Below are 27,272 nucleotides of genomic sequence, written 5' to 3' on the forward strand. Positions count from 1 at the left end.
ACCTACTAGGTGGCGCTAAAAATTGAAGAAATCAGCCGAGAGATAACGCCGCTTTCTCTGGCTCGCGGGACCAAAGCAAAGCGGAGAGACTGAGGTAACATTAATCCAGCGAAGGCAAGGGGAATGTTTTTTAACGCGAGTGGAAAAGGCGATAGACGTCATTCCATAACTCGCCCCTCATTCGGTTTCGATTCAACGGGAATTTTTAAGTGTTTTTAGTTTTGGCGAGGATTGCCTTTCAGTTTACGGTAATCGTCGCTTTGGAGACGGATTTTAATAAGTTTCCGTAACAGTGCCTGATAATCCGAGAGTTTCGAAGTTTCGGACGCTAACCGCCGACAACTTCGAGAGGTCTTCGCATCCCCTGTGCGCGGGTGTACGGCTTTTGTGCGTTTTGAAGGCGAAAGAAGAGAAGCGTTGCCTCGTGTTTTCAGCGCGGACAGGTTCATCGAGGGCCTAGTTTTAGGCCTAGAAAGCGCGCCTGTTTGCCTTTGTTTGGTAACCCAACTACAACTCGCAACACGCCGCCGTGGAAGGATTCCCTGGGATTCGAGGAAAAGCCTAGGCTTCAACGTATTTAAAACGCGTAGTTCGTTTTTTTTTCTTTTTGTTTTGAAAAATTCAACCAAAAAGTTGTTCGCAAGAAACATTCTGAAGTTTCGAAGACTAAGACAACGATTCCTTCGGCCGTTGCCAGGTAATATTTCTTTTCGCCTCTTGCCAACCGTTTTGGCCCATTTTTGGGGACAGTTAAAAATTGGCAAAGTCCTAGGCTTATAGTCCGAGGTTAATTTAACGCGGGTCGCGATAGGATGAAATGTAATCGGGCGGAATTTTATTACGTTTATTGATTTTGGAATTTACCGCGATCAATTGTAAACAACTTTACGAGATTATTATTAGCGAATTATTCACGTATCAAATTCATTCCACCAGCCTTATTCGTAATTCTCGCGAGGTATAGTCCTCGAATGTCCGATTCGATAAAATATCATAACCGACTTGACACCCGCTAATTAATGACGCGATCTTTTATGGCGGTACCCAATATTCGTCGTAACGCGGACCGATAGTTGTCTTAGATTTTGATTAATGAAGTTTCGCTTTCGAAGTAATCGATGACATAGTTTTGTCAATTTCGTAATAAACCAAAGTAAATTCAAATGAAAGTATTATTTTACCCCCATCCTATTTTGGTAAAACCTTCCAGAGTAGGAATGTAAGCAACAACTATCGTAAAATCACGGGACGAAGGTCATCGGGTGTTGTTTGTTTGTGACGATCTTGAACCCATCCCAAAGGGCGAACCACAGACTAGCGTCTCCGCCCCCTCCCCGATATTCTCTTCATTCCCGAGCATTATTATTCCCCAGAAGTATTCTAAAAATATTTTGTAAGAGAAAGAATTCGTCGCCAGGCAAACTGTGCTTTCCCCCTCAAATCGTTTCAATGGCTGCTCTCCTAATTTCTCAAAGCAGCCTCTTTTTAATTATATCTCTCGACTTTCGAAGGCTACGTAGACAACCCTCGGCGTCCTTTCAGATAACTCGAACTCGATAGGCCAATTTACACAATCGCGTAATTACGAATTCCCAATTTTTGTCAAGCGGAGATTTTTTTTCCATCGTTCGGTATGGGAAAGACGAAATATTTTATTGAGTCACCATTTTTATCAGACCGGACTCTGGGGCGGGTTCCTCCCGCTACATCGCTCGCCACCCACCCCTCCCCGCTCCCCCCCCCCTCTTTCGCCAGCCATTCGTTTAAGTGACGTCATCTTTTGTGTGTGTCTCCGTTTCGTTTCACGCATCGCGCGCTAAGAAATGCTAGAAATAAACCTACATATTTTAATTTTACTCGTAATAAGGGAGTGAAATATCCGTTTTCCCCTTTTGTTCTTTCGCTTCCTCTTCACTATTGTTTAAGGTGATCGTAGTTTTTAAATTCGAAAATCTTTGAAAAAACCCTCCCCCCTTCGCGAGTTCCCATCGTCCTCTTACGCTCCCCCCGTCTCCCCAAACGGCTCTTGGCGAATGAGGATTGGTTTCCATTTTTTGACGCGGCTTTTTGGAGATTGGAAATCCTCCCCTGTAGGAGAGCTAAAGATTTGTAAGGGGGAAATACCTTTACGCGACAAATAAAAAGCGTCGCCTAGTCGAAAGGTAAACTTAGTCGAAAATGTAAATAAGGCGAAACTTTCGTAACGTCACCTTTTTATTATATCCGCGAAAAGGGGGTTATATCCTCTTACGGAAGACGCCTCGATACAATCGCCCATTTTCACGTCAACGTTTCCAATGAAAAGTCGGTAAAAATAGGCCAGAAATTTCGCGCCGGCGTATTTGAAGCGACGTCTATTTAGTGATTTGTTAGAGCCATTAAAAGCGTCCAAAACGTAATAAAGGCCTAAATTCGCGTCCGACCCTCGTTTTCTCTTTCTCACTCCGATTTCTGGCTCGTAACTTTCCCCGCGTCTGCCTTTCCACCCCCACTCGCGAGCTCTCTCTCTCCGGGTCACCCTTCCTAGAAATTACATCAATAGGAGGAAAACGGGGGGGGGGGGGTTGAGGGGCTACAACAACACACACACAGTCACTTTGATATTGATCCAAATGTTTTGATTACGCGTCGCTTTCTCCACGTATGTCCTAGATTTTTCAATAACAATATATCTCGATAGCGTATAGTTTTGAAGAGGAAATCGTTTCGGCTCGCGAATGTTATCCGTCTTGGTCGAGATACGTTTAAATCTTAGCCATCGGGATTTCGAAGGGGCAAAGGCCTAGGGCTTAATTAAATATTTCTTCTTTCCGGCGCGTTTCTTCGTAACGGGACGGCGGGGGGAGAACGACGAAAGACGATAAAAATATTATCGCGGGAAAAAAGGAGAGGGAGCGGTTATAAAAACCACGTCGGGAGGAAGTCGCCGGGAAAAGAACGAAGAGGGGTGCGTGGAAGCGCGTTTTTTTCTTTCTTTCCCGGAGATGGATATACGTACGTACGTGGAAAGAAGAGAGGGTGATAGAGATGGCGGCCTTTCCGCTGGACGCCTAATTTTGACCCCTCCTTCGGCCCCCTTCTCTTCCAAAAATCCGCGGCGCGGTCCCGTCAGCGTTGGCCGGCTTCTTAGGGGAGTCAAGGGAGCGTGTTTTTGGAGGAGTTTGATATGGGTCTCGGGATAGAAATCGAGGATAGAGCGGCGAGAGAGGACTTTTCCGAGGCGGGGGACGCGCGGAATCGGAGAAGGGGGGTTCTAAGGCGGGGGGCGGAAGAGTCTTTGGTCATCGCGTGAGCCTCGTAAACTTCCTCTTTTTCTCTTCTCGAGACCCCACAGGCGACTCTCTTTTCCCTTCTAATCGATACACAGACATTTTTGCGCTCTCGCTGGGGAAAAAAAGGAGAACCCTTTGCCTACCCGGCGTGTCTCTTTCTTTCGCCCGCAGACCGCCACACTCACCTGACACTCGCGACCGCGCTTGCTGGGCGAGAGGCGTCCGCCTTTGACCGGACTGTCGGCTGAAGTCTCCGCTCCATTCCATATAGCAACGTGCGCGCTAGCGAAGTCTTCTCGATCCGCGCGTCCTCCGCAAAGTTTCGTTAGCAACAAGGCGAAATTTTCTCCTCCTCCCCTTTCTTCTTCCTTTTGGATTTTTTTTTTATTAGCGAGACTATTTCGTAGCTTCCCCTCCCAGGGCCCGCCGCTTCGTATTTATTTCCCCCTGGCCCGGCCGCCTCGCTTCACCTCCGCGGTAGTTCGCCTCCTCATCCTCCTATAGTGGCTGACCCCCTTACCTTTTTAAAAGAATCGTTTATGTCGGTATCAGCCATTAACTGCCTTCCATTCCCCACCCACCCACCCGCGCGTAATGGCGAAGATTTTTGACAAGACCTCCCCCTCCCATTTCTTTAAAAGGGATTTTTTAATTCTCGATATCCGAGTTGACCCCTTGATTCCGTCTCTACAATACGGATCGAAACGTCCTATAACGGACGCGGTGATAACCCTCCCTACCGCGCGGCTGCATTTCGTGTTTAAAGACGCCGTGTTCCCTTATTGTTCCTACGAACCGGATCATTTTAATTACATCCACCGCGACCCGCGTATTGAGCGCGCCTACTCTTTATACCCTTATTTCGCGTTTCCCGACCGAAGGGTTTTGCATTTTTAATAAAAGTCCCAGTCTTTTAATGAAACTCGGTGAAAATTCCTCGCTTAAGCAAACGCTTTTCGTAAAATATCTTATTTTTTTCGTCGTAAAGAATACAATAGCCCCTGTTAGTCAACTACTCGCGGTGCACCGGCTGTCCATAGTTTTCGTTGTTTAGATTTACGTAAACCGTTTTAGAACCAAGGTATACAAATATCTAATAATTCACTACTAATAGTTGACTTCATAAATTAGGGTTCATACAAACATGGAAATCAGTGAAATTTATCGAGGGGCTAACCACTCTCTGATAATATGTACACCGATTACATAAATATGAAAATGAGTACAGCCTTTGGTAGTGCTAAATCTGTACTCATTTACGTAATCATTTTAGTGCAGTCAAAGCTACAGGCCTGTACACCGATTACGGGGAGTGATCAGCCCCTCGAAATTTATTTAAAGCAAAAAAGTCAGGGAAATTAATTATGAGAACTCCAAATTATGTGCAATTTGTTTTAGTATTTTTTAAAATTATTACTTAGTATTGAATTCATACGTTCAATCTTGACTATATTATATTAGAAAGTGTAACAGTAATGTTTTTAACATTTTAGAGACCCCTATTGTTTTATAAAGTACACCTGGAAAATATTCACAACTACTCTGGATAACCTGGAAATATCCGGGAAAATGGTTTTTGAAATATTATGTACCCTGATAAATGTTGCTTTTACATCATAAGACACGGCTTTATTGGTATATTTTTCGCCCGTGCGCTAGAAAAACATATTCTTCGCGACTGTAGACAAGAAGGCCACGTTACATTATAAAAAGAACTATTAAAAGCTTTTTTTGTTAAAATCCCTCGCGGAAATTAATTCCCGTCTTTCGGCGAAAATATTACCTCCATTTGAATTTTAAAGGTAAATGCGACTATTTTATTGGCTACCCACACTTTGGCGATGGATAAAATTCCCCGTACATTTCGAGACATTCGGTATAGGTGTAATTATTCTGTTTTTCTTTATTTCATCAGAATTCTATCTTCTTTTCTCTGCATTTTGCCCTCTACTAGATGATGGCGGTGGGGGGTTAGTCCGTCAGCAGTGTTCAAAGGCGGGGAATGGGACGACACGAGCGCCGCAGACTTTATCCTTGATCTTGCCTTTGACTTAGCTGTCACCTAAGCTTCAATTGTAAAAGAACTTGGCTCGATATACCTACGGAGAAAGAAAAACTTTTAAAATAAAACGAAGAAAAAAATTGAGAAGCGGAAACCGGTCTCTCCTAACTCGATAGGGGCTGTTGTAGTCGACGTAATAATTCGGGGGGGGAGAAGGGAGTTTGTGGCGAGGGGGGGCTTACGGTAGGTTGTGGAAAGAGAGGAAAATATTACGCCACGGAGACGTAAACTTCCCAAAATGGGGTACGTGTAAAATAATATAAAACTGAGAAGCAGACACTTTATGTTGTTCCATGCGCGATTATACTTAAAGGGAATTAGCCAGGGGGGGGGTTAATACGAGTTATAGAGAATGAAGTGGGGGGGGGGGGAGGTACCGGCAATGTTTGTATCGCGTTGCGCCGAGTCCAAAGTTGAAATTCCTATCGGTGATAAAATAATGCGCGCGCGGTGTGGTTCTTTTTTGTTTCTTTTGTCAAACCGAACAATGCTTTTGAGGAGACATTTTATTTTTGAAGAATATTTTTAATTTTCTAGTTATTTGTACTGTTAATACCATTTAATTATTGTGTATTTTTGTTATGTTTTCCCATCTTTTTAATTCTTATTTAAAAAAAATTAGATTCCTAACTTTTTAATTTTTATTAATTATTGTCATTTCGCCGACCCACTTTGAAATATTTCGTGTTATTATAATTAATACGCGGATGGGAGGTCTTATAAAAGTTTCTTGACCTATTTGTCGTCCGTACTCATTCGACATAACCGATTATTGAAATGTAAATTAATAAATTTAATTAGAACTAATAAGACGACCTCTTACGGCGAAAGCTAAATAGTCGCTGTTTTGGAATTGCCTATTAATATTTAAAGCAGTCGTAGTATTAATTTTCCAGTCTAAAAATGTCCCCTTCACGTTAAAAGGGGAGTTCCACGCATTAATGGATCTCCACACGTGAACCTAAAACCCTTCCCCCCCCCCGCCCTTTTTTCGGTGCAAACCCCCCTGCCCCCTTTGTCGAATCGCCCGGAATGTTAACTTTCGGGCAGCACGCGAGCCGCATACCGTTTACGCTCTCTCTCTAGTTTGATATAAAAAAGCGTTCCTCCGTTCTTCTATCCAAGTAGCCAAAGGAGGAACGGGGCTATAGTCCTTCTCTTTCGGGACCGCTGTAGCTACGAAGGTCAACAGTCCGCGACACTCTCGACCGTCACCTGGCAGAGCGAGGCGGCCCGAACGATATCGTCCGCCGCCTTCGACGCGACTGTCAGGCGAGGCGCGTATACAATTTTCCGTCGGCCGCTCGCTGTCAGAGACTGAAGAAATCAATGCGTGGGTTTTCGTTCACTTCTGCGCCGTATAATATAGACGCAGAAGCGAACGACTCTCGACGACAATTAATCAAAGGCGTCGCGGAACAGACTGTACCTCGTCACCGCCTTTGGGTCGAAGTGTCGGCTGATGCCCCCAACTCGGTACCCGACTATTTGATGGTAGACTTTTTGGTAGTTTTCGGAAAAAATCAACCACACCCATTTTTAAAAAAAACTTCGTCGGTACGTTTTTTAACGGCTTTCGCGATTTATCCCCCCCCCCCCGCTTGTATATTTTAGTAAAAACGATGGCTTCTTTATAAATCTCATATCTGTCGTAATGTTTATTTCCCCCCCACCGTACCTTGTTCCACCCGCCTTCATTAGAATAAATCTGTTCTTTTTAAATCGGGTTCAACCGCATTATGAAAAGTTGCGTAACTTGTTTTCCATCACGTTTGCCCGCTTCCCCCTCCCCCTTCTAATCCCCCCGGTAATTTGACGTGGCTGAATTGTTTAGGTAGTTTTACGTGATAAAGTTTGGTGCATTTATTTTCTTTTCACAAATCGATTACTTCCATTTGGTCTTAAAATTTAATTGGGAACTTTTGTTTATGTTACGTAGTTTGAAGTATATTTTAAATTGCAGGTTGTTATTATATTGACAAGTATGTTTTTATTATTATTACTAAAGTAATTTATGGAACGGTTTTAACTCCAACATTTGCCTTTACCTATTGTTCGAAATGAAGTGATAAGACTTGTTTGAATCGAAAGGCTTTCATAAATTTAAATATCAAAATACTACTACGCTTTTAAAGCGATATAATTCAGTTATATTGTGGTTATAATTTTATTCTGATATATTTTCTTGGCAAATACTAGGAATTTCTGGCTATTTTATTTAATATAATTTTTCACTCGAAGATCTATTTGGTCCGAGTTTCGCGTCTTTTTGTTTGCTCGAAGACCTATCGGTACGAGCTATTAGTAAGTTTTTAAATTTCTTCAAATTTGTTTAGGGTTTAGCTTTATTATCACTTTTCATAATGGACTAATCTACTTTTTCGCTAATTTTATCATTCTTTACAATGCAGTCCATTGGTGGTTCCTTTTAACTTAAATACTTGAATACGGTGATATCTTGTTAAGGGAAATTGTTTTGGGTTAATTTGTATTCGGTGAAATCGATAAAGGTACTTGTAGTGAATTTGTCCTTGATTAAACGTGGAACTATTTTTATTGCTAGAACGATGGCAAGCCACACGAAATATTAACAATATTTAAAATCCAAGGTTTTTAGAGAGCATCCAAGTAACAACATTTATTAAAATAGGCGTTAATGCTACCAAGTTAATTTTCTTTTATTTAAAATAAATCTTTTGAACTTTTCCCGTTTAAATATATTTATCGCAATACAGGCTGAATTTTAAAATAATTTGGTTTACTTTAAAACCCAAATAATACCATCGTGAGATATAAATATATTTCACTTTGGTTCTTAGTCCATTTGAACTAGTTAATTATAATTTTAAAATTAAAACAATTGTTTCGAGTGATTTTTAGAGCGTTTAAATTAATGAATCTTAACTTATTTAACTACCCATTTTGAAACTGGTTGGCCACTCTACTATCTCGTCGCTAACGAACGTCGCAGCGAATCGCCTCTAATTAGCCTGCATTAGCATAATTCTCTTTAATGTACGGTCACGCCCTTGTTAAACACGAGTAACCCTCTTTTACGTCGATACGGAATACACTCCGCATTTATACATCCAGTTTGTTTTTAAACAGACCAATCAAATATATCCACGGCGGAAAAGGGGGGTAGGAATTATTTTTCCTGTCGTATATTTTTCTCAAAACGGATTCTTTACACCCCCCCCCCCCCCCCCCTCTCGCTAACATCCCATCTCCGTCATTGTCGCCCCCCCCCCCCAATCCGCTTCAATTCTGGAAAGAATCTCCTCTTCAACGTTACAGGCCTAAAAAGCGTCCACTTCTTTCTGGTCTCGTTTCCCCCCATCCTGATTCGCCCATCTCTTCTTTCATCCCCCCATTTTTTATTCTTCTTATCCGAGTGGCATCCCTCCCTTTTCATCCTCCGCCGTAGTTGAACCTGGCTTCGAACAACGTAACGTTTATATAAAAATTCAGCACGAGAGATGTCTCGAACGCGATTTTTTTTACATCTTTTATATATTAGTTGGCCTAGTCGGGCTCTCCTTCCCATCCTGTCTGCGTACGCTGTTGCCTACGAAACGTGATTTCGACGGATTTTTGTTTTTATTGGTTCATCTTGGGAGCGTTAGAAATATACAGAGGGGGATAAGAACACCCTATCTCTATACTGGGTCTCGGTATTATAATTGTAGACAGTTTACACCTACCGAATCCCTCCCCCCCCCCCCCCTTGAACAGAGTCATCGGCGCATTTTACAAAACGAAGATGTCGTCGCAAGCGTTATCGTTATTGGTGAAAACGAGCCAGTTCGTAGTTTGAGTAAAGGCGCGCGTGGGGGGTAACGTTTGCGCCTCCGTCCCTAGGTTTCGGGTGAATGGAGATTTGTGACGGTTATATCCTTCGCATTTGCCGAATTGTTTTAGCGGATTCCCTCTGGAAAGAGAAAAGGGAGTTGGCTGGCATGGCGAGAAGATGCTGATGGGGTATCATCGGGTGGGATGGATAAAAGACGCTCTGTTACGGCGTGAAAGGTAAAAGACGTACTCGGCGAATGGGATTTATTAGTGGCGCAGTCGCCCTCGCCTCCTTTTTCGTCTTCCGATTCTCTCGGCGCTTTATTTTTTCGGTCCCGTCTCGAGTTCTTTGGAGGGGGTGACCATCTTTTAGGGCATTCTCTCCTTCGTCTTTGATGGTGACATTTTAATTAGGCTGCGAAGAGAAAGAGAGGAGCGTTGTTTTTTCCCGCTCTCCCGGTTCCGATAATGTTAACCAACACCACGGTTCTTGGCGTATACAATAGGACTTAGAAATTTGCATTCCCTAATTAGTTTATTAATTCCCGGTTAATCGCGTCTTCTCTGGCGCTGCTTGGTTGTTACTTTTTCCCTTTACGTTTGTAATTCGGTAAAGGGGGGAGAGGGGAGACAACCTTCTGTTCTCTTTCTCCCGTTCTTTTGTTTATTATCTGTTTTTTTTTGCGCGCGGGTAACGCGGTACGCGTGCGTAAACTTGAATTTATCCAAGGGCAAAGGCGTTATTTTGCAAGCTGAGTAAATAGCGATCGTAATGGAGAGGCCCCATATTTTTTTACCTTTACGCGAAATTTGGTTTCAACGCGCGCTGTACTACTGATAATAAATCGAGTTCGTTTTTGTACAGACTGAATTCCCGCGAAGGTTCTTTTCCGGCGTGGTTGTTCTTTGTCGGAAAAGACAACCTTTAGGGGCCGCGGAGAAATGAGGGAATTCGCGACGGAGTGATTAATAATTAATGGCAAGACGGACCGTTCCCGTCCACCCGTAAACCTCGGAGACTCCGCGATAGCCCGTAAGTAAGGGAGCTTATATATCGGTCGTAAACTTGTCTCCTTCATCTTACAAAGATCTTTGAAGAGGAAACGGTAAAAAAAATGTATATAAAAAAATAAACGTAAGAAATCGAGGAGAGAGGATAACGAATTTTCGACCGCCCAAAATGATGAAGGCCATTTTGGGGAGGGGGTATAGAAAAAGTTGCGTTGGGATTCTTAGGCGAAGAGAGGAGAGATACGGCTCGGGGGGGTTGAGAAAGAGGGGGCACATATTGGGAATCTCTCCTTATTTTCTCGCGCGGGAACGACGAGGCGAGGGGGGGCTCGAAAATAAGTTCGTTGAACCCCCTTTCCCTAACTGCGTCGCTTTCGAGTTGATCGGCTGGCGTGTACGTTCGCCATCATTTCGTCCCTGTTTCGGACTCTCCCCATCTTTTATTTTCCCTATTGGTTCCCCCATCCTTTTCCGACTGTAGCTCTACTAAAAGTCTTCTCTCTCTCTCTCTCGATTTTAGGCCTACTGTTGGCGCGGGGGGGGGGGGCAGAGACGCGAGTAGTTGGGAGATGATTCTGACACTCTTCCCCCCCCCCCCTCAGTCCCCGCTTCTGATATAATAATAAGGCGAGGTGGTGGCGGCACCGTTTCGTCCCAAAGTGCAACAAATATGTCCGCCATCGAAATTCGAAGGTCTGTCTCGCTCGTCGTATCGCCAGCCTCTTATTAGCGAGTGGACAATCTCACCTGGCAATTTAAGGAAAGGCCGCGATTGTAGGGAAAATAAACTTCTCGGACGGCGGAAATTTTATCGCATCGTTCGTCATTCGGGCCCGGATAATTTTTCGATTTAAAATGGATTCCGTCACTATTTAGTCATTATGTCCTCACGACCACCTTTGTTTCGTAACCTTTACGTGGATAATTATTATTCCTTGTCTTAAAACGCGTCTTTCCTCGTATTATTTAGGCCTAACGTCGTTTTTTATTTAATTATTTGGTGGTTACTCCTTTCTCTTGATACTAGTTTATTTCCTCGCTTTCTTAGATTTAACGTACGCGCTTCTGGCCTACATTTCGCTTACTTCCTGTTACACGTATTTTCTTTTTACCAGCGTGTTTCTTGCGGGAAATGTCGAATTTGTTTAGAATCGCGTCTTTTCAATTTTCTACATTCCAACTTTTTTTTTTATTATTGATGATTTTACGTTATTTGTTAAAAGGCGTTTAAAAATTGTAAATAAAATAAAAGGGTAAATTTAACTGGGAAGGTTTTTGAAAGTGAAACTGATTGTCGGATATTTGTCGAACGCGTTTTTCCGCGGTGGGTCAAAGTCAAAATTGGAAAGTAGCGAATTAAATTGGTCCGAAATGTCTAATTTCGGAATCGTTATTGTTTCAGGAGGAAACGCACTATGTTGAGTGTGTACTCGTCTCTGAAGACTTTTGACCGCTTGACCCACCTACACGACACTCCCGCCGGCAATTCGTCCCAGCCAACTCTTCTACCTCCGTGGTCAGTTCGTCTCGCCGTTCCTGGTCCTCACGCCCGTTCCGCCGCCACGCCGCTGCCCCACCGCCGCTCGCCTCCGGACAGCGGCGCCGTCGCACCGGCCACCGACGCCCTCTGACGGACACCCGCAACAAACACGCCTTTCGTTTCGAAGACACTTTCTCGTTGAATAACCGGGACATTATTATACACGCATTTTTTTGGTGAGTGAGTGAAAAATCAAATCTCCGGCGAGACCCGCTTTCAATCGGCCTCGTCAATTAATTCGCCCGTAACATCGCCGAGTGTCTCAATATTGACACGAAGGGCCGTTGTTATTGATACGCTAGGCTGCCGTAATTATCGACTGAGGGGGAAACCCGCCCCCGCCTTTTGGATTGATACCTATCGCGGTCGAGGAATTACCGTCCACGCCAATAGGACACGATACGGATCGAATTTATTCTCCCGATCGCGTATGGGCCGCGGACGCTTTTGTCCCTTCAAATTCTAATCGCGAGAAATAAAATATCTCGCGCGTTATACGTTTAGTCGAAAGTGGGTCAAAAGTAAATAAAAGGAGCCAAATATTCTTCTCTCTCCGCGGCTTAAAACGTTTCGATAGTGTCCGTTCGCGCTAAACGACTTCCTCGTACGAAAAAGTCTTTACGTTAATTAACGAAAGGGAGTAATTGGTCGATTAAAAGGGTGGTTCGAACGGGCCTTTAAATCGGGTAAACTCCAATTATGGCCGCCGTCTCTCGCTCTAACGGACGGAGGTCCGAACGTCACGTATTCGGTGTAATAGACCAAATTGTTTTATTCGCTCGCGCTCCGGCCGACTCTTATTCTAGTAATATTATTAACTAGGGCTCGTGTACTGTTTCATTTCGCTTGTTTTCCCCGCGCTCGGTAATTACTCGATCGATAGCGACGGAGGATTTCGACTCCCTCTGTCTCTTTCTCCCGCGACGCGCCACCGACTATATTAGTCTGCCAGGGCGTAAATGACAATTGCCTCCCGACCCGACAATGAGGTACGCTCTGCGGACCGACACCCTTCGCTAAAATTGCACTCTCAAACTTTATAGTTTTCTTTTACACACTCGTACACCCATCCCCCAACGAAATTTTTAAGCCTTGGCTCAGTCTCAGTTTTCTCCCTCCCATCGCTTTATCTCCCAAGTTTTCTAATTTTAAAAATTGGGTAGATCTTTTTTTATTCCTCCCCTCTCCGTTATCTCTGTTCCCCTCCCACCCGAGTTGATTAAATTTTGTCCTTAAAATTCCTGGAGAGACAATTCAAATATTAAATAGACGATAATGAATATGATAATTTGTATTTTTCCAATTTCGTTGATGTTTTTGTTTCCGAGAATAGTCATATCGAGAAGTGGTTGGGCTATTTTCTAAGTTCCCAAATTATGCAACAGGGTTGCCACGGTACCTGGAAAAGTCAGGGAATTTGAATATGGGTCGAAAAGTCGGGGAATTTTAAAAATTAGTCTAAAAGTCGGGGCATTTTAAAAAAGTCTAAAAATCAGGGAAAAGTCGGGACGTTTTAAATTTGTTTGAACTAGGAGCGGCAAAGACAACACCCCGCACAAGGAGAACGCAACCCGTCAAAAGTCGTGGGTTTTCTTGCGTACATTTTTCATTGGCTAGACACTTTAGCGCCTGCTGCCGTCGGAAGGGGAAAATTCGGAAATTGTCTCTCCCCCCCCGCCCGTAAAACGTTCAGCGTAAAGGCTGGTGACGCTCGTCCAATGAAATTCGTACACAACCCTTCGTTAGCGTGTTTAAAGGCTAGCTGCGTTCTCCTTGTGTTTGTTGCTCCTAGGTTTGAAAGTCGGTGAATTTTAAAAATTAGTCTAAAATCAGGGAATTTAAGTTAGGTTGCAAATTAAACAGCCTTTGCTAAAATGTTGGGTAAAAAATTCAATTTTCGCACAAAATAAGACGTGGAAAATCTCCGGAGATGGTCAGGGAAAAGTCAAGGAATTTGAATGTGAAAAAACTGTGGCAACCCTGCGCAAATTTATCGTACTGGTTTTTCTAAACAATGGGTTTCTGCGGGCCGAAGCGCAACGACTAAAATTAACAAGGACAGGTGTTAATCCTATTTGCGCTCGGGGTCGATTTCTGGTTCGTAGTAGGGGCTTAGCCGATTCAATTCCCGTATCTCGCTGTCTCAAACGCTTCTACCTTCCTCCGAATGTAATCCTCGCTTAGACTATACCCAAAAAAAATAATCTAAACGCCTTAGGGGATTTGTATAACGTCTCCTTTCGGTTCCGCGGAACGTGTTTGTATTAGGTGGAAAATTCTGGGAACCTCGCTAAACCATTTTAGCTATTTAACCGGACCTTTATCGGCCTTGTTCCGTAATGCGAACTCAACCGTAAAGCCTCATGAATATACATAAATGATACGTTTTTCGTTCAATTAGATAAAATGGGGAAATTTGAGGTAAAGCTTTTACTCGGAGATTCGGCGTGTATGTAGCGAGGGGGGGGGTGGCAGCGTAGGTGCTCGGCTGAAAAAGAAAAAATTGTCACGCGCATGACAGCATTCTTGTTAATGATTTTATCCCTGTTTTTTTTGTGAAACTGGATGATAAAGTATTATAGATGTTTCGACTACCTCTACGCCGTTTTCCATCACATCGATGCGCCTGTTGAGTTAAGCCAACAAATTTTATCTCAATAATAAGACCCGCCTCCCGCCGATACAATAGGCGCTATTGCTTTCGATACAGTGACACGGCTAATATCTTTTCCTTCCATTTATTACGTTAAAAAATGTTAATTTTTTTTAATCTTTTTACCCCATAATCGCCTAGACCGAGAACGTATTCAGGCTATTGAGAACGTGGTCATTCAATAGTGCCATCTAGAAAACGTGTTACTACCATGTATTGCATTAAATTTTTATTTTTACCCACTAATCCCCTAAGACCAAGAATGTATCCAGGCTATTGAGAACGTGGTCATTCAATATTACCATCTAGAAAACGTGTTACTACCATTTATTGCAATATTTTTTTTACCCACTAATCCCCTAGACCAAGAACGTATCCAGGCTATTGAGAACGTGGTCAGTCAATAGCGCCGTCTATGAAACGCTTATAATTCATTTGTAGCTTGCTCGAGGGTGTGGCCCGTGATCGTTGCCATGGTAACGAGTTTAGTTCGGCCATGACATTAAGACGCCGATGGTGGTCGCGTGATTTTTTTCGAAGAATCACGTGAAATGTCATGGCGGTCGTTTCAAGGCGGGGCTTAGCTACGAGAAAGCACCTAAACTCTTTTTATTTATTTCGCCCAAATTTATTAAAAGCCGAATTTAAAGATTTAACTTAATTATAAATTGTGAAATAGTTGGTAGAATAATTATGTCTGTTTCATTAAACTGTTCCGAGTCGGGACATTCTCGGGTAACCTATATAGTATATATACGTTCTCGCTAAGATTTTGGTTTTCGTTTCGCGTCTTGAAAGTCCGCCAATTTTAGAACAAGTCGTTCTCCGTTACTAACTACTGTTTAAAGTCGCAACGTCTTTGCCCTTAAAACCTTCGGAATTCTTTTCGCTACCTTAACTTAATTTCCCTAGTATTTTCCATAAAGCGTTGTTGTTTATTATTTTCTCTTATTCTGGCCATTTAGAGGCCCTTCGCTCTCCCTTTTTCACTCCGGCAGACATTTGTCGGTCGGCCCAGCGAGGAAGTCAGCACGCTAACACCCCCCCCCCCCCCTTCATTTTTTTTTCTTCTCTTCTCGGTCCTCTATCTTGACGTCATGTTCTCTTGGCAACGTTTAGTCTAGATGCGGCAGAAGGGATGAGAACGGCATTTCCTGGATACTATTTTAATAGTTGTATCTGTTTATCACTCGCTTCCAGGATAATATGACACGTTCCTTAGCGTGTTTGCGCGCTGCCCCGTAGTCATTTTCCGAAGTTGGCCTTGACTGCGCCTGCCTAGCTTTTTTTAGACACTTTTTAGGCCTGTTGAGTTTCATTTTTTTTTTAAATATAAGCCACAGATTGAACAACTTTTAAGATGTCCCTTTTTTCATTTTCCCCTTAGCTTATCTCAATCGTTGCTTCGTTCTTAACATTAGTAGGAAATTCAACGCGAACTCCCGCTCAGGATGGGGGCGATGTTTCGGGTTTTTCTCCCCGCGAGAGAGAGGTTTTTTCGCGTCTTCTTCGCTTCGAGCTTACCGTCTTTATAATAAAATGTGTTTATATAGTCTTCTTGGCTTTTCCCCTTCTTTCGCGCGATCGTACAGGGGCTCCATTTAAAATAACGGAAAGGGGAAAAAAGAGATAGAGGCTTGTTGTTGAATAAGTAATTTTTGGGCGATGTCCGACGCAGCGATTTTCGTGTACAGCCGCGTCATCATCTTGCCAAGTATTTCTTATACTCAGATAGCGTACTAAAAGAAACTGATTATACCCTGGGTTTAAATTATTCTTCTTGACTTATCGCGTAAATATTTGATTAATAAATTCCAAACCTGTTTAGTTTCCACAAAATTTCGTAGGATATAGTTCCAACCGGCAAGGACAATTTGAATAGTTCTATTAAAAAATATTGTTACAAATTCCATTGTTTACCTATTACGTTAGACGCGTTATTATTAATTCGTTTTTTTTTATATATTGAACGTGATTAACCGGGTTTTTGGTCCAGATATTGTTTGCGAAGGAGTAAACCCAGTCACTCTTATTCTACGTACAACTTTTTATCCTCTTCAAAGACCTAAATTTTTATTGATATTGCTTTCAAACAGGAAGCGATGTAGAAGCGCGGGCCGGCGTAATAATTTCTACGATTCTTGCTTGAACGGTTCTAAAAACGTTTTGAAAGCGCCTTCCCCTCCTTTACTGGATTTTTAAGTCTTTTGCCAAAGTCGTTTTATTTTACCGCGAAACAAACAATACTTCGTTCACCCGAAACGCGTCCGTTACCTCCCTTTTCTCCTAAAACCAGGAAGTATTTCGTGATAGGTTTCTTTTTCGCGATTTCCTTCGCCTCTCTCGCGGAGGTCAATTTCTGAAATCATTCGACAATTTTAATTTCCGCCTTGCCAATTTACGTTTTGGTACTTGCCGCCAAAAATGTTGAAAAATAACGCTCCGTCATCCTGGTACCCAAATTATTTTAGACAATTATTTAACGTAATAGTTTATCGCTTTCCAATTGTTAGTGATAAGCTCGTTGCTTTTGTATAATTGCAGGTTTGAGAACAATCTGACCTCCAGAGAGGTTTGGTAAAACCCCTCTGTTCCATTGAATTAAAGAGGGTTCCGTAAATTTCAACTTTCAAGATAGAGGGGCGTTTTGGTCTCGTCCGTTTGTCCCCCTCATCAACCGCACCACCCCCATTGCCTCTCCCAACATCTTCCATCACCACGTCCTCTCCATCCCCTTCATCAATTCACCTTCCTTCTTGGACATCATCTGGTGCTATTCCAACACCAGCTACAGCCGCCCTCGCCACTGGTCATCCGCTTCTTTTTAACCCTTCAGCGGCTGCAGTAACCCTAGCCACGGGTGTAGCCACAGCCCCTATGGACAAAAAGAAGCCAATGAAAAGGCCTCGTATGGACAACAATCCCAGTAAATATCCCCCCAAAAAATATTTAGTTTTCGTGACCTTAATTAAACCATTATTTTTAACTGTAGTTGGAGCGAGAGGTGGGCCAATAACTAATGGCCCAATGCACACTCGTCCTTTGGTCGCTCTCTTGGATGGGCGAGACTGTTCCGTAGAAATGCCCATCCTAAAAGACGTGGCCACAGTCGCTTTTTGCGATGCGCAGTCAACTCAAGAAATTCATGAAAAAGTTTTAAATGAAGCCGTGGGTGCTCTTATGTGGCACACGATAACTTTGACAAAAGAAGATCTGGAAAAATTCAAAGCTTTAAGGATAATTGTTAGAATTGGATCGGGTGTAGACAACATTGACGTTAAAGCAGCGGGAGAAGTTGGTAAGCTGGTAGCCAAAGAAGTTTGGGGAACACTGATTTTAATGTTATTTTATTTTCTCTTTAGGCATTGCCGTATGCAATGTTCCAGGCTATGGTGTTGAAGAAGTTGCTGACACAACGCTGTGCCTCATCTTAAACTTATATCGGCGGACGTATTGGTTAGCAAATATGGTCAGGGAAGGAAAGAAATTTCAAGGTCCCGAACAAGTTCGAGATGCTGCTCAGGGTTGTGCGAGAATCCGAGGAGATACACTTGGAATTGTAGGATTAGGTAAGTCTCGTGGTTGCCGTTGGTTTATTCCAGGTAGTTATTTAACCACTTAATATTCCTGAACTTAAGGCCGGATAGGGACGGCAGTTGCTCTACGCGCTAAAGCCTTTGGTTTCAATGTTATCTTCTACGATCCTTACCTTCCTGATGGTATAGAAAAGTCTCTGGGCTTAACTCGGGTATACACTCTCCAGGATCTGCTCTTCCAAAGCGATTGCGTCTCGCTGCATTGCACTCTAAATGAACACAACCACCATCTCATAAATGAGTATACCATTAAACAAATGAGACCAGGTATCGGTAATATTTCCATGGCATTTCTGCGACCAGGAGAAGTTTTGAATTGTCTAAAAATAATCCTTTTCGTTTGCAGGAGCTTTCTTGGTCAACACAGCACGAGGAGGTTTAGTAGATGAAAATGCACTCGCTGCTGCTCTTAAAGACGGTAGGATTAGGTCTGCCGCGTTAGATGTCCATGAAAACGAACCTTTCAACGCTTTATCGGGTAACAACAATGGTAAGATGATATACCTAGGTGCAAATTTACTTCAACATTTTGGATTGGGAAAATAATTTAATTTCTACACGCAGGTCCTTTAAAAGATGCTCCAAACCTTATTTGCACACCTCACGCTGCCTGGTACAGCGATGCCAGTTGCACAGAGCTCAGGGAAATGGCTGCCACGGAAATTAGACGAGCGATTGTAGGCCGCATACCAGATTCTCTTAGAAATTGTGTGAACAAGGAGTACTTTGTGGGAGGCGCGAGTGGCGCTGGCGGAGCTCTTGGCGGAGTGGTGGGTGCGGGTGGAGCGTACGGAGAAAGTATGAACGGCGCCGGTGGTGGTGGCTACAATTACAATCCAATGGGGGTTCCACATTCTACTACGTTAGAGCCCTTACCGACGCCTCCTTCCTCCATTGTCCCCCCACCACCACCACCACCTCATGCGTCTCAACCCCACTCCACTTTACAGGACACTCCCAATCATTTGCAGCCTAAACCTGAAAGTTCGGAAGTGCATTGATTGTGTGGTGGTGAACTTCTCTACCTCTTTGTCTCCTAAACGTAACTTCATGACCCCTCTTCAAGATACAAGAAAAGTAATATGAAAAAACCCTCGTTTATCGCCCCTTATTTCAATATTTTTTAGGTCTTCATCTCGATTTATATTTGTTTTGTCCTTTATCAGTTCATTTCACTGAAAGAAAATTAAATCAAAAAATGTTTTGTACATTATGAACTCCTTCAGAATATCACAATGACAACAACAAAGTATCCCAAAAGTTGAAACCCCATTAAAAAGATGTGGTTCTTTTGTTTCGAACGAAAAATAGAAAATATTATTTCTTCCAACTGTTTTAATTGTAGAGTAAAAAGGGACAGTATGAATGCTTTGCAAACAGTCAGTTTGGCAGATGTTATTATTTACATTTAACGTGCCATCATTTGTTAGGGTTTATATTAAACAAAAGTTTTTCCTCGTTCACCTAATTTTCCCCCCTAAATAAGTTTTTTTTAGCTTCGCTGCCCACCATCTACGTTGAAAACCATGGGTGTGCGTGAGTGGTCTAAAGTATTAAAAACGGGAGTTTTGAGTAAATCCTCTATTCTTGAAAAGACAATTTTGTTTTATAGACTGAGAAAATATATAAAAACACGTCCTCCCTTAAAAACAAAATCCCTCCTGATGACGAAGAGAATTATAAAAAAAAAAAAAAACTTCCACCAAGTGTTTATTTTTGTGAAGGGAACTTCTCTTGAGTTTCTGGACAAAACTTGAAAATGTTGCGAGATTTAAGCTACGTTTAGTAGATAGTAGCTGAACTTAGCAATGCCTCGGCGTAACTTAGTGAATTAAATTGTCAACTATTGACTTTATTTCGGCATAAATCACTAACAGAGTTGTGGGAAAAGACATTGTATAAAGGAACTGAAAAATGAGCGTAATAGCTTTATTTGGGCAGGAAATTCTCAAACTATGTCAAACTAAATGTTTGGCGTCCATTTGCTTAAGTATTAAACTTAACATTTGGATTCTGTTTAGTTTTTGGTTGGAAAATGTCATGTCATGTTCAATGTGTGGATTTCATTTTCTCTCTTGATTTTTAGGGAGTAAAAATTGTGTGGTTTCGTGATTATTTTGTTATTTTCCAGTGTTTAAGGTTCCCTCCAATTTGTGGAAGTTTTGCGATGCAAATTTAACCATGGCTGATTTAAATGGACGCCTAATATAAAATTGAGTAGGGGAGAAAAGAATGGTTTGCGTTAAAAAAAAATTAAAATTGTTCGTTAGGAACTTTTATTGGCAGGAATCTATTCGAAATTAGTTACTGTAGTTTAGCTCTTTCCCTCTTCACAATTATTACGCTATTTAATAAGAAAGTGAACTAGCTGAAAGAAATGAACTTTTTGTTTTAAAATTTTTTACACTGGTTGAGCATTTGCCGTAGACTAACAACTTGCTGGCAAAATTAAACTTTCTAAGCTTGTTTATTTTTCATCGAGGCAAATTTAGGGTAGAATACTCCTGAGTTTCAAAAAAACCCTTGAGAATTGTTTTGAATTTTGGAAAATAGAAAAACACATATCTTCGTGATAGAATCATTCCATAATCATTCATCTCGAATTTATTTTAACATTTATTATGAATTAACTTTAAAGGAAAAAATCTAAATTATTGATGTAGATTTTTTAAGGCAATTGGATGTTTCAAAAATGATTTGAACAAAACTTTCTGTATTAAGTTTGGCCTTTTTGATACGAAGGGGATATGAACAATAGTAGTTTCCACGAAGGATTTTACATAAATTAATGCACTTTATTTCGTATTAATAGAGCCACAAGATGACCTTTTACCATATATAAAATGAGCTTCCCTAAAAAACGTTTTAAGTCAAAAAGTTCAAATTTTTAAAACTTTGTTTTGTGGCATATATGATTTAAGGTTTAACATTAAATTTTCTTTCGCAATACGGAATAAGAAACGTGGTTAGTGTTTTTAAAGAACGCAAAGTTGATTTCATTTACATTGTATGAATGTGATTATTTTGCTTCAATCCCTTTTTACTCTCATTCTCCGAATATTTTTTTAATGAAATAAAAACCAATTTTTTCCTCGTATTAAAATGCTCAGGCCTTAAATGAAAATGGATTAAGTTAGTTGAAAAAAAAATTAGAATTTTGAAACAGTTGTTCCAAAAAAAAAAGACAAATACAGGCTATAATTCATTGACCTCATAAAAAGGAAATATTTAAGCAACTTAAAAAAGGCCTAAACAAATATGGGGGAGACAACTTTTAGTAAATGAAAATTTTAGTGGTTGGAAAAAATATAGTACGTCCCTGTTGTCATGTTTAACAAAAAATGAAAACTTCATTTATTCATGTCATTTTTGTGTGAAAAAAATTGGCATTGCTGGGTGGCAGTGATAAGAAAATACGAAACAAAAAAAAATAAATTTAGCACATTTTATTCTGGGGGTTTTTGAGTGTTGTTTTAACTATTAAGAACACTAAATTGAGAAAGGTTTTTTTACCAATAGTGATTGGTATTTTATTGTACAGAAACTACATTCGTTTTAACTTCAGTAATCCCCTCCTCTTCCTGCTTTTTACTTCCCATATCAGTATCTTTTTGCTTGGTCGGTTCATTTTCTCTAACATCGTAAGAATGTAATGGTAACATTTCCATCCAATTCAGCATACTGATTTTGAAATTTAAGGATTTTTTTTAAACTCTAAGAAACCTAAAATGTTCTTCTCCATGTTTAAAAGTTATGAAAGGATACGATTTATTTTCTTTCTCTTCCTTCACAATTGTAGGAATGATATAATCATTTGAAAATTGATTGATTTTTTCTTGGTCTTCATCCCATTCAAGGGTTTCATGAAAACCATCACCGCCATATATTTTATTGTATCGTTGATAATGAACAAATTCCAACATCAAGCCCAGTCCTGGGGCAATTGGGATGTCAACCTAAAAAGTATTTAAGGATGAAAAACTCTTCATTTTTATAACTTATACGTTTACAGGGCTCCCAGTCAATAGTGCTCAAAAATATATATGAATTAAAAGACTAAATTACCAATGTAAAGGAGTTTTAAAGGGTTAAAATATAGAAGTTTTATGGCTCTTATTTAAATGTAATCATAACCATGTTAATAATGATCGTAAATCTTTTTAAAATTTTATAAGTTAGCTTTTAACTGATAATGCTAAAAATATTGGAAACAATGGATAGAATGAATGGAGTAATAAGATTTTATAGGACCATTTCAGAAATACAGTAATTATAGGATCGCTGGGAGCCCTACGTTTATTACCCTTTCTGGGGCCCATGTTTTCTTTAAAGTTTCTTCATTAGCAAATCCCCGAATAAAAGCAATGGTCAATCCAACCATTTTACGTATCTGGTGAAGCATGAAACTTTGCCCTTTAAAAGTAAGTCGAACAAATTCTATGTCATCTTTAATAAATGGCTCGCCACATTGACAGATGAGCATATATCTATTACAGCTGGCATCATCAGCTTTCCTTTAAAACATTACGTTTTAGAAAAGAATACCAATACGCTTAAAATATACGCATCTTTACACACCTCCCTGCTGTAAAGTTATGGAAATTGTGACATCCTTGAAATTTATTCAAAAACGCATTGACAGCATTGAGTTGTTCCTCTTAAATTTGATAAGATATTAGCTATTATTTAAACTATTGTTACTCAATAAATTACCCGTTATCCTGTATGTTTCATCGGGGTTGGTTTCAGTTTTAGGAGCAAATGCAAAGGAAGGAGTCATGTAAGAGTAAGTTCTGTGGTCACAGTTGTTTTTTGAATTGAAACTTTTTGTAACTCTTTTAATACCTTGAAAATTGGAATTAAATGACATATAATGCGGATATGATTTTTTTAAAAAGTACTGTACCAAACACCCTTATTTGAGGTGGAAGATTTTCATTAATTAGTTCAATATCCTTTGAATAATTGTCTTTATCCCTGGTGGGTAGTTTGAAAGAGACCACTTGTCTAATGGCAGAAACCCCTTTATCAGTTCTCGCAGCTCGTTGAAATAACATAGTTTGAGGAACGTCTCTATGTTCGTCCTGAATTAGTTTTGCTTTGTGGAGGGCATTCAGTAAGTCATCTTCTATTGTAACAACTCCTGGATTTCTTTGAATAACTTAATCAATAAGAATGAAGTGATGTATATTATTGAATTATTTTAAATAATACTTCTGCATCCCATAATATCCAGTGCCTGAATAACCCAATAGCAATGCCACTTTCTTTAACTTTATTCTTATGAAAACTTCCTGAGGCGTAACATTTTGTGATAGAGGTTCTTCTAACTTTGGTTTCTTTGCTTGTATGGTCTGTATATTTTCCAATGATTCTGAATCAGCTGCTCTTTTGCAATGATTTTCATTTTCCATTATGGGCTCCTGATTTTCCTCTAGTTTTGTAATGCTACTCATTGTTTTGTATATATTTTTACTTTGATTTAATAATTTCCTACGTTCTATTTCTATTTTCTTCAAGGAATTACATAAAGTGCTCAAGGCTGTAAAGTAAATAAAAATGATAAGATACAAAATTTTATTTAAATAAATTGGCAGCTTTACGTTTGACGAAGAGTTTTCTGAACATTCCTCTAAGCGGAAGTTAGAATAATTACCTTCTTAAACATCGTTCAAAAAAAAACCGGTTAATAAAACACAAAAACGTTTCCTCTCTAACTCAGAGATGGCGGTAGTGAAATGGGATAAATAATTAAATAGCTAGAAGATGGCGATAGTGCTGCTTCTTTTTACTAATGATTTTTCGAAGAATGATCTCAAAAGTAAATACAAGTAGGAAAAAGGGGCTTATTTACGTTCTTATATAAAATGGATTTAAAACAATCATTACGAATAAAATAATTGAAAAACATGAAATTAATTTAATTTGAGAAAAAGATGGGAAGGCTTCAGTTCACTTGTTCAGTTTAGTTCTTTTCCCACCTCGGGTAGGTCCCTTTTGGATCAGGGAGGCTCACTATCGCTTCGCGTTAGGCGCACAGTGGGGACTTGGAAGAGAGAAGCGCAAGGTGGGGAGAACGCTGTTGTGTCACTACGTTGGTCGTTTTTTAGGTTTCCTAATTGACCACCATTTATCAAGATGGTGCTTTGTGGCCGTAGTAGTCTTCATTGTTGTGTTTGATGGCGTTAGTCCCAGCCGTCGAAGAGGATCAGCACTACAAAAGGCGGTTCAAACTGAGTTGCGGGGTTCTTCGGCCAAATTACCTGCTTTGGTTTAGTTTAAATTTCAACGCAATTCAGGACCTGCTAGTTTCCTCGTCTAAATTACCCGTGGTAGAATCTTCAGACTGATTTAAGACCCAATTATTGCACTGCCCCTGAAATGACGCAATTAGTGGAATCGTCGAAGGCTAATCTTGATACCTTTTGCTCGAAGGATACTGTGTTTTCAATGATAAATTATGTAAAATCCCAACTTTCCGAGTCCTTAACCATTGTTAATGATGAAACAATGGATGTTTTGTCTCGCAAGAACAATGTTCTGTTATTTGGTATACCGGAGTCTTCTGAAGCTGGGGACATTCAAGCTGTAACCGAGCTTCCTCAACTTAGTAAAATTAACAATTTTGTTCGTTGCTTTCGTCTTGGCAGGGCTGTCCCTCGTGCTGGAATGCGTCCGAGACCGATTAAAGTGGCATTGCATAAAGAAGGACATAAGAGAAATATTTTAAAGAAGGACATAAGAGCAATATTTATTCCTATTTAAAAACAAAGCGACTAGCTGATTCAAGTTTTCCATTACTGCTCGTGCTGATCACACTCCCTCTCAACGTAGTCGTTTTGCTCAAGCAAAACATTTCCTAGCTGAAAAGTAAAAGGCTGGGGAAACCGGATGGGTTATTCGCCACTTCAAAGTGGTCAAAGCGCATGTCCCTGTCGCTGATGTTATGGTGCCTTCTTCGGAAACGGATTTGGGCTTGAATGATAAACATCCTTCTGGCTCGGGTTTGGGTGTCCGTAGTCAAGCCTTCCGGCTCTGACTTATCGGTTCGTCCTAAATCAAAACTTTCACCGGGGAACTGGCCGTCTTCCTCGAGGGGTCGGACACTTGTCATTATTTTGTACGGGATTTCGGGATTTCGTAGAGATTTTGGCGATTTTATCATTATTTTTGAAGTGATTTTGGGATTTCAATGTTAATTTACCATAGAGAGAGTTAAAAGATTTTACGATTTTAGACAAAGTGTACGGGATTTTGGTAAATTTCTAACCCCTCGGTCTTCCAGCTACCAGAAACACGTACATTTCGAAACAGAGGGCTCCACGGTTAAATAATCTACTAGCGAAAGGCTCAGCTAGTCAGAATTCGCATCCTGCCTTTCTTGTTCAAAGGGCACCAAACACTGTGCCTTTGCCCCGAGGATACCTGTCTATTGTGGGTCACTGGCGTAACTAGGAACTCCAACCCCCCCCCCCCCCTCCTGCACTGTCTTCGTCGCCATAATAGCGTCACGTTTGGCCACTAGGGCTGGGCACTCCATCAGTATGTGGGTAACCGACTCGGTAGGTTCGGCACAGAGTTTGCACTGGGGGTCTCCACCAATAATCTCTTCCCCCCCCTAGCTGCAGACGGGAGAGCTTCCCTAGCTGTTATCATAGTAATGTAATATTCACTGGCTAGTTTTGGCTTCACAGCGTAGTGGTGTAAGTTGTCTTTTTTTCACGGCATTCCTTTTCCATCACGCTTGCTTCGCCGCCTTGACGTCCCGCCACACCCTTTGTGGCCAAATTTGGGAGGCGGGGCACGGAGCCAGATTCGCTCGGACACCATACTTTGAGTACTTCATTGCGTACCATAGAAATCTCATAGGTAACTAGAATGCTGCCGTGTAACTGGCAAATGGGCCAAACGCCGTGGCAGACGATAGCCAGATCTCAGCCAATCAGAGCTCAAAGAGTGGTTCTGCCAAGAATTTAATGTCACCAGAGAGAATGACGTCACCTATCTCCCGCTATAGTAGAGGATCCAAGGAGGATTATTATCCTCTTTGGCGGAACCACTCTACGGCCTCTCATTGGCTGAAGGTTCAAGGTGAACTGGCGTCAAGCTCGGCCGTAGGCGGCAGCATTCTAGTTACCTATGAGATTTCTAAGTTGCGTACGGTGGCCCGTATGGTCGATGTAGTCGTACACCGCTCTTATCTGCCGGTTCGGACTGGCTCGGAGATACATACCGAGAAAATTCTTTAACTGAAACCTTCATGCTGAAACCTTGGAGGATTGATCGCCTCGAACTTTTGTACGAGACGGTTAGCTTTCGGTCTGCTCCGAAGTTTTTCCTTTTTTTCCCTCTCGCTTTTTTGTGAGTTTTTTACTACGTAATTTTGCATTTCCCGATTAGGGTTATCATTACTGCGTAGTTTTGTGTTTCCCTCGCCATATAGGGTAAGCTATTCTTTAGGCTTAGGCCGCTCCTATTCACTATCCCTTTGCATCGAGTCGCGGCCGGTGCAAGAAGTTAACTTGTCTGGTTTGTTTAATTCCTTTTCTTTGTGTTCCCGTTTTTGCTTTTTGCGCTTGCGGGTTTCTCTTTTTCTAACCTTTAGCGGGTCATTATGGCCCCTAAGCGGTCCCGATCCGAGGACTCGGCTTCGTCGTTTCCACCTACAAAAGTAGGTAATGTTACCTCAATTCCACCCCTTATCTTCACCGCGGGAGATGACGATACGACCTTAGCTCTATCAGCTAAAGAGGTTCTTACTTCCAAGTCTGTTAACAGGGCGGATATCTCAGATGTCCGCTTCTTGTCCAAGAATAAGTTTTCTATTACTCCCGTTAACTCCACTGCGGCAGGAAAGCTCAGACAACTAACTCATATTGGGGATATCCCGGTCAAGCTGGTGGATGCTCCTAATTTGTTGCCCTTACAACGCCGTAAGATTGTCAATATTTACCATGGATATACTGATGCTGAAATGAAGAATGAAATTTCCCTAAAGGCTGAATCATTGGTAGAATGTCGTCGACTAGGTCAAAACAGCAAGGTTGTTCTCCTTGGCTTTAATTCCTTCGTTCCAGAACGTGTTCAAATTTATGGTGAGTTATTCTATGTCTGGCCTTTTGAAGATCGCCCCCTTTGCTGCCGTCGTTGTTTGCGTTACGGTCATTCTGACAAGCGTTGTCGTCAGCTGGCCGAAGTTACACGGTGTCCTCGTTGTAGTGAGATTCACCCAGATACTACTCTCTGTAAAAAAGCATTATGCTGCCACCAATGCAAAGGTCCCCTTCCCAGCTTTTCTCGATCTTGTCCAGTGTACCGTAAGGAACTGGATGTCAAACATTTCCAA

The 27,272-nt window shown here is 41.3% G+C and overlaps 2 protein-coding genes across 7 annotated transcripts; one reads left to right on the top strand and one right to left on the bottom strand.

The window, feature by feature from the left end:
• Positions 1-30: 30 nt before the first annotated feature.
• CtBP (C-terminal binding protein) lies at positions 31-21,376 on the top strand. 6 transcript variants are annotated; one of them, XR_016472390.1, is made up of 9 exons: positions 33-697; positions 11,540-11,853; positions 16,875-17,256; positions 17,323-17,628; positions 17,693-17,899; positions 17,969-18,199; positions 18,273-18,416; positions 18,491-19,003; positions 19,093-21,376. XR_016472390.1 is itself a non-coding variant. In XM_090154781.1 (8 exons), the coding sequence occupies exons 3-8, from the start codon at positions 17,208-17,210 to the stop codon at positions 18,925-18,927; spliced, it is 1,362 nt and encodes a 453-aa protein (XP_090010907.1). In that variant the 5' UTR covers positions 31-697; positions 11,540-11,853; positions 16,875-17,207; the 3' UTR covers positions 18,928-21,376. The 6 variants fall into 6 exon arrangements, 5 of the variants coding, with proteins under 5 accessions (XP_090010907.1, XP_090010903.1, XP_090010902.1 ...); XM_090154781.1 differs by having other exon boundaries at positions 31-697; positions 18,503-21,376; XM_090154777.1 differs by having other exon boundaries at positions 34-697; positions 11,540-11,861; positions 16,882-17,256; positions 18,491-21,376.
• Positions 21,359-23,585, bottom strand: LOC149935296 (pseudouridylate synthase 1 homolog). The gene is made up of 8 exons (XM_090154782.1): positions 23,530-23,585; positions 23,141-23,468; positions 22,833-23,077; positions 22,640-22,771; positions 22,505-22,583; positions 22,230-22,440; positions 21,692-21,882; positions 21,359-21,607 (listed from the first exon to the last, which is right to left on the bottom strand). Exons 1-8 carry the CDS (start codon positions 23,552-23,554, stop codon positions 21,457-21,459), a joined length of 1,362 nt encoding a protein of 453 aa, XP_090010908.1. The 5' UTR covers positions 23,555-23,585; the 3' UTR covers positions 21,359-21,456.
• Positions 23,586-27,272: the final 3,687 nt, after the last annotated feature.

The sequence above is a fragment of the Leiobunum rupestre genome, chromosome 7 (assembly GCF_980474605.1).
Source record: "Leiobunum rupestre chromosome 7, qqLeiRupe1.1.hap1, whole genome shotgun sequence".
NCBI lineage: Eukaryota > Metazoa > Arthropoda > Arachnida > Opiliones > Sclerosomatidae > Leiobunum > Leiobunum rupestre.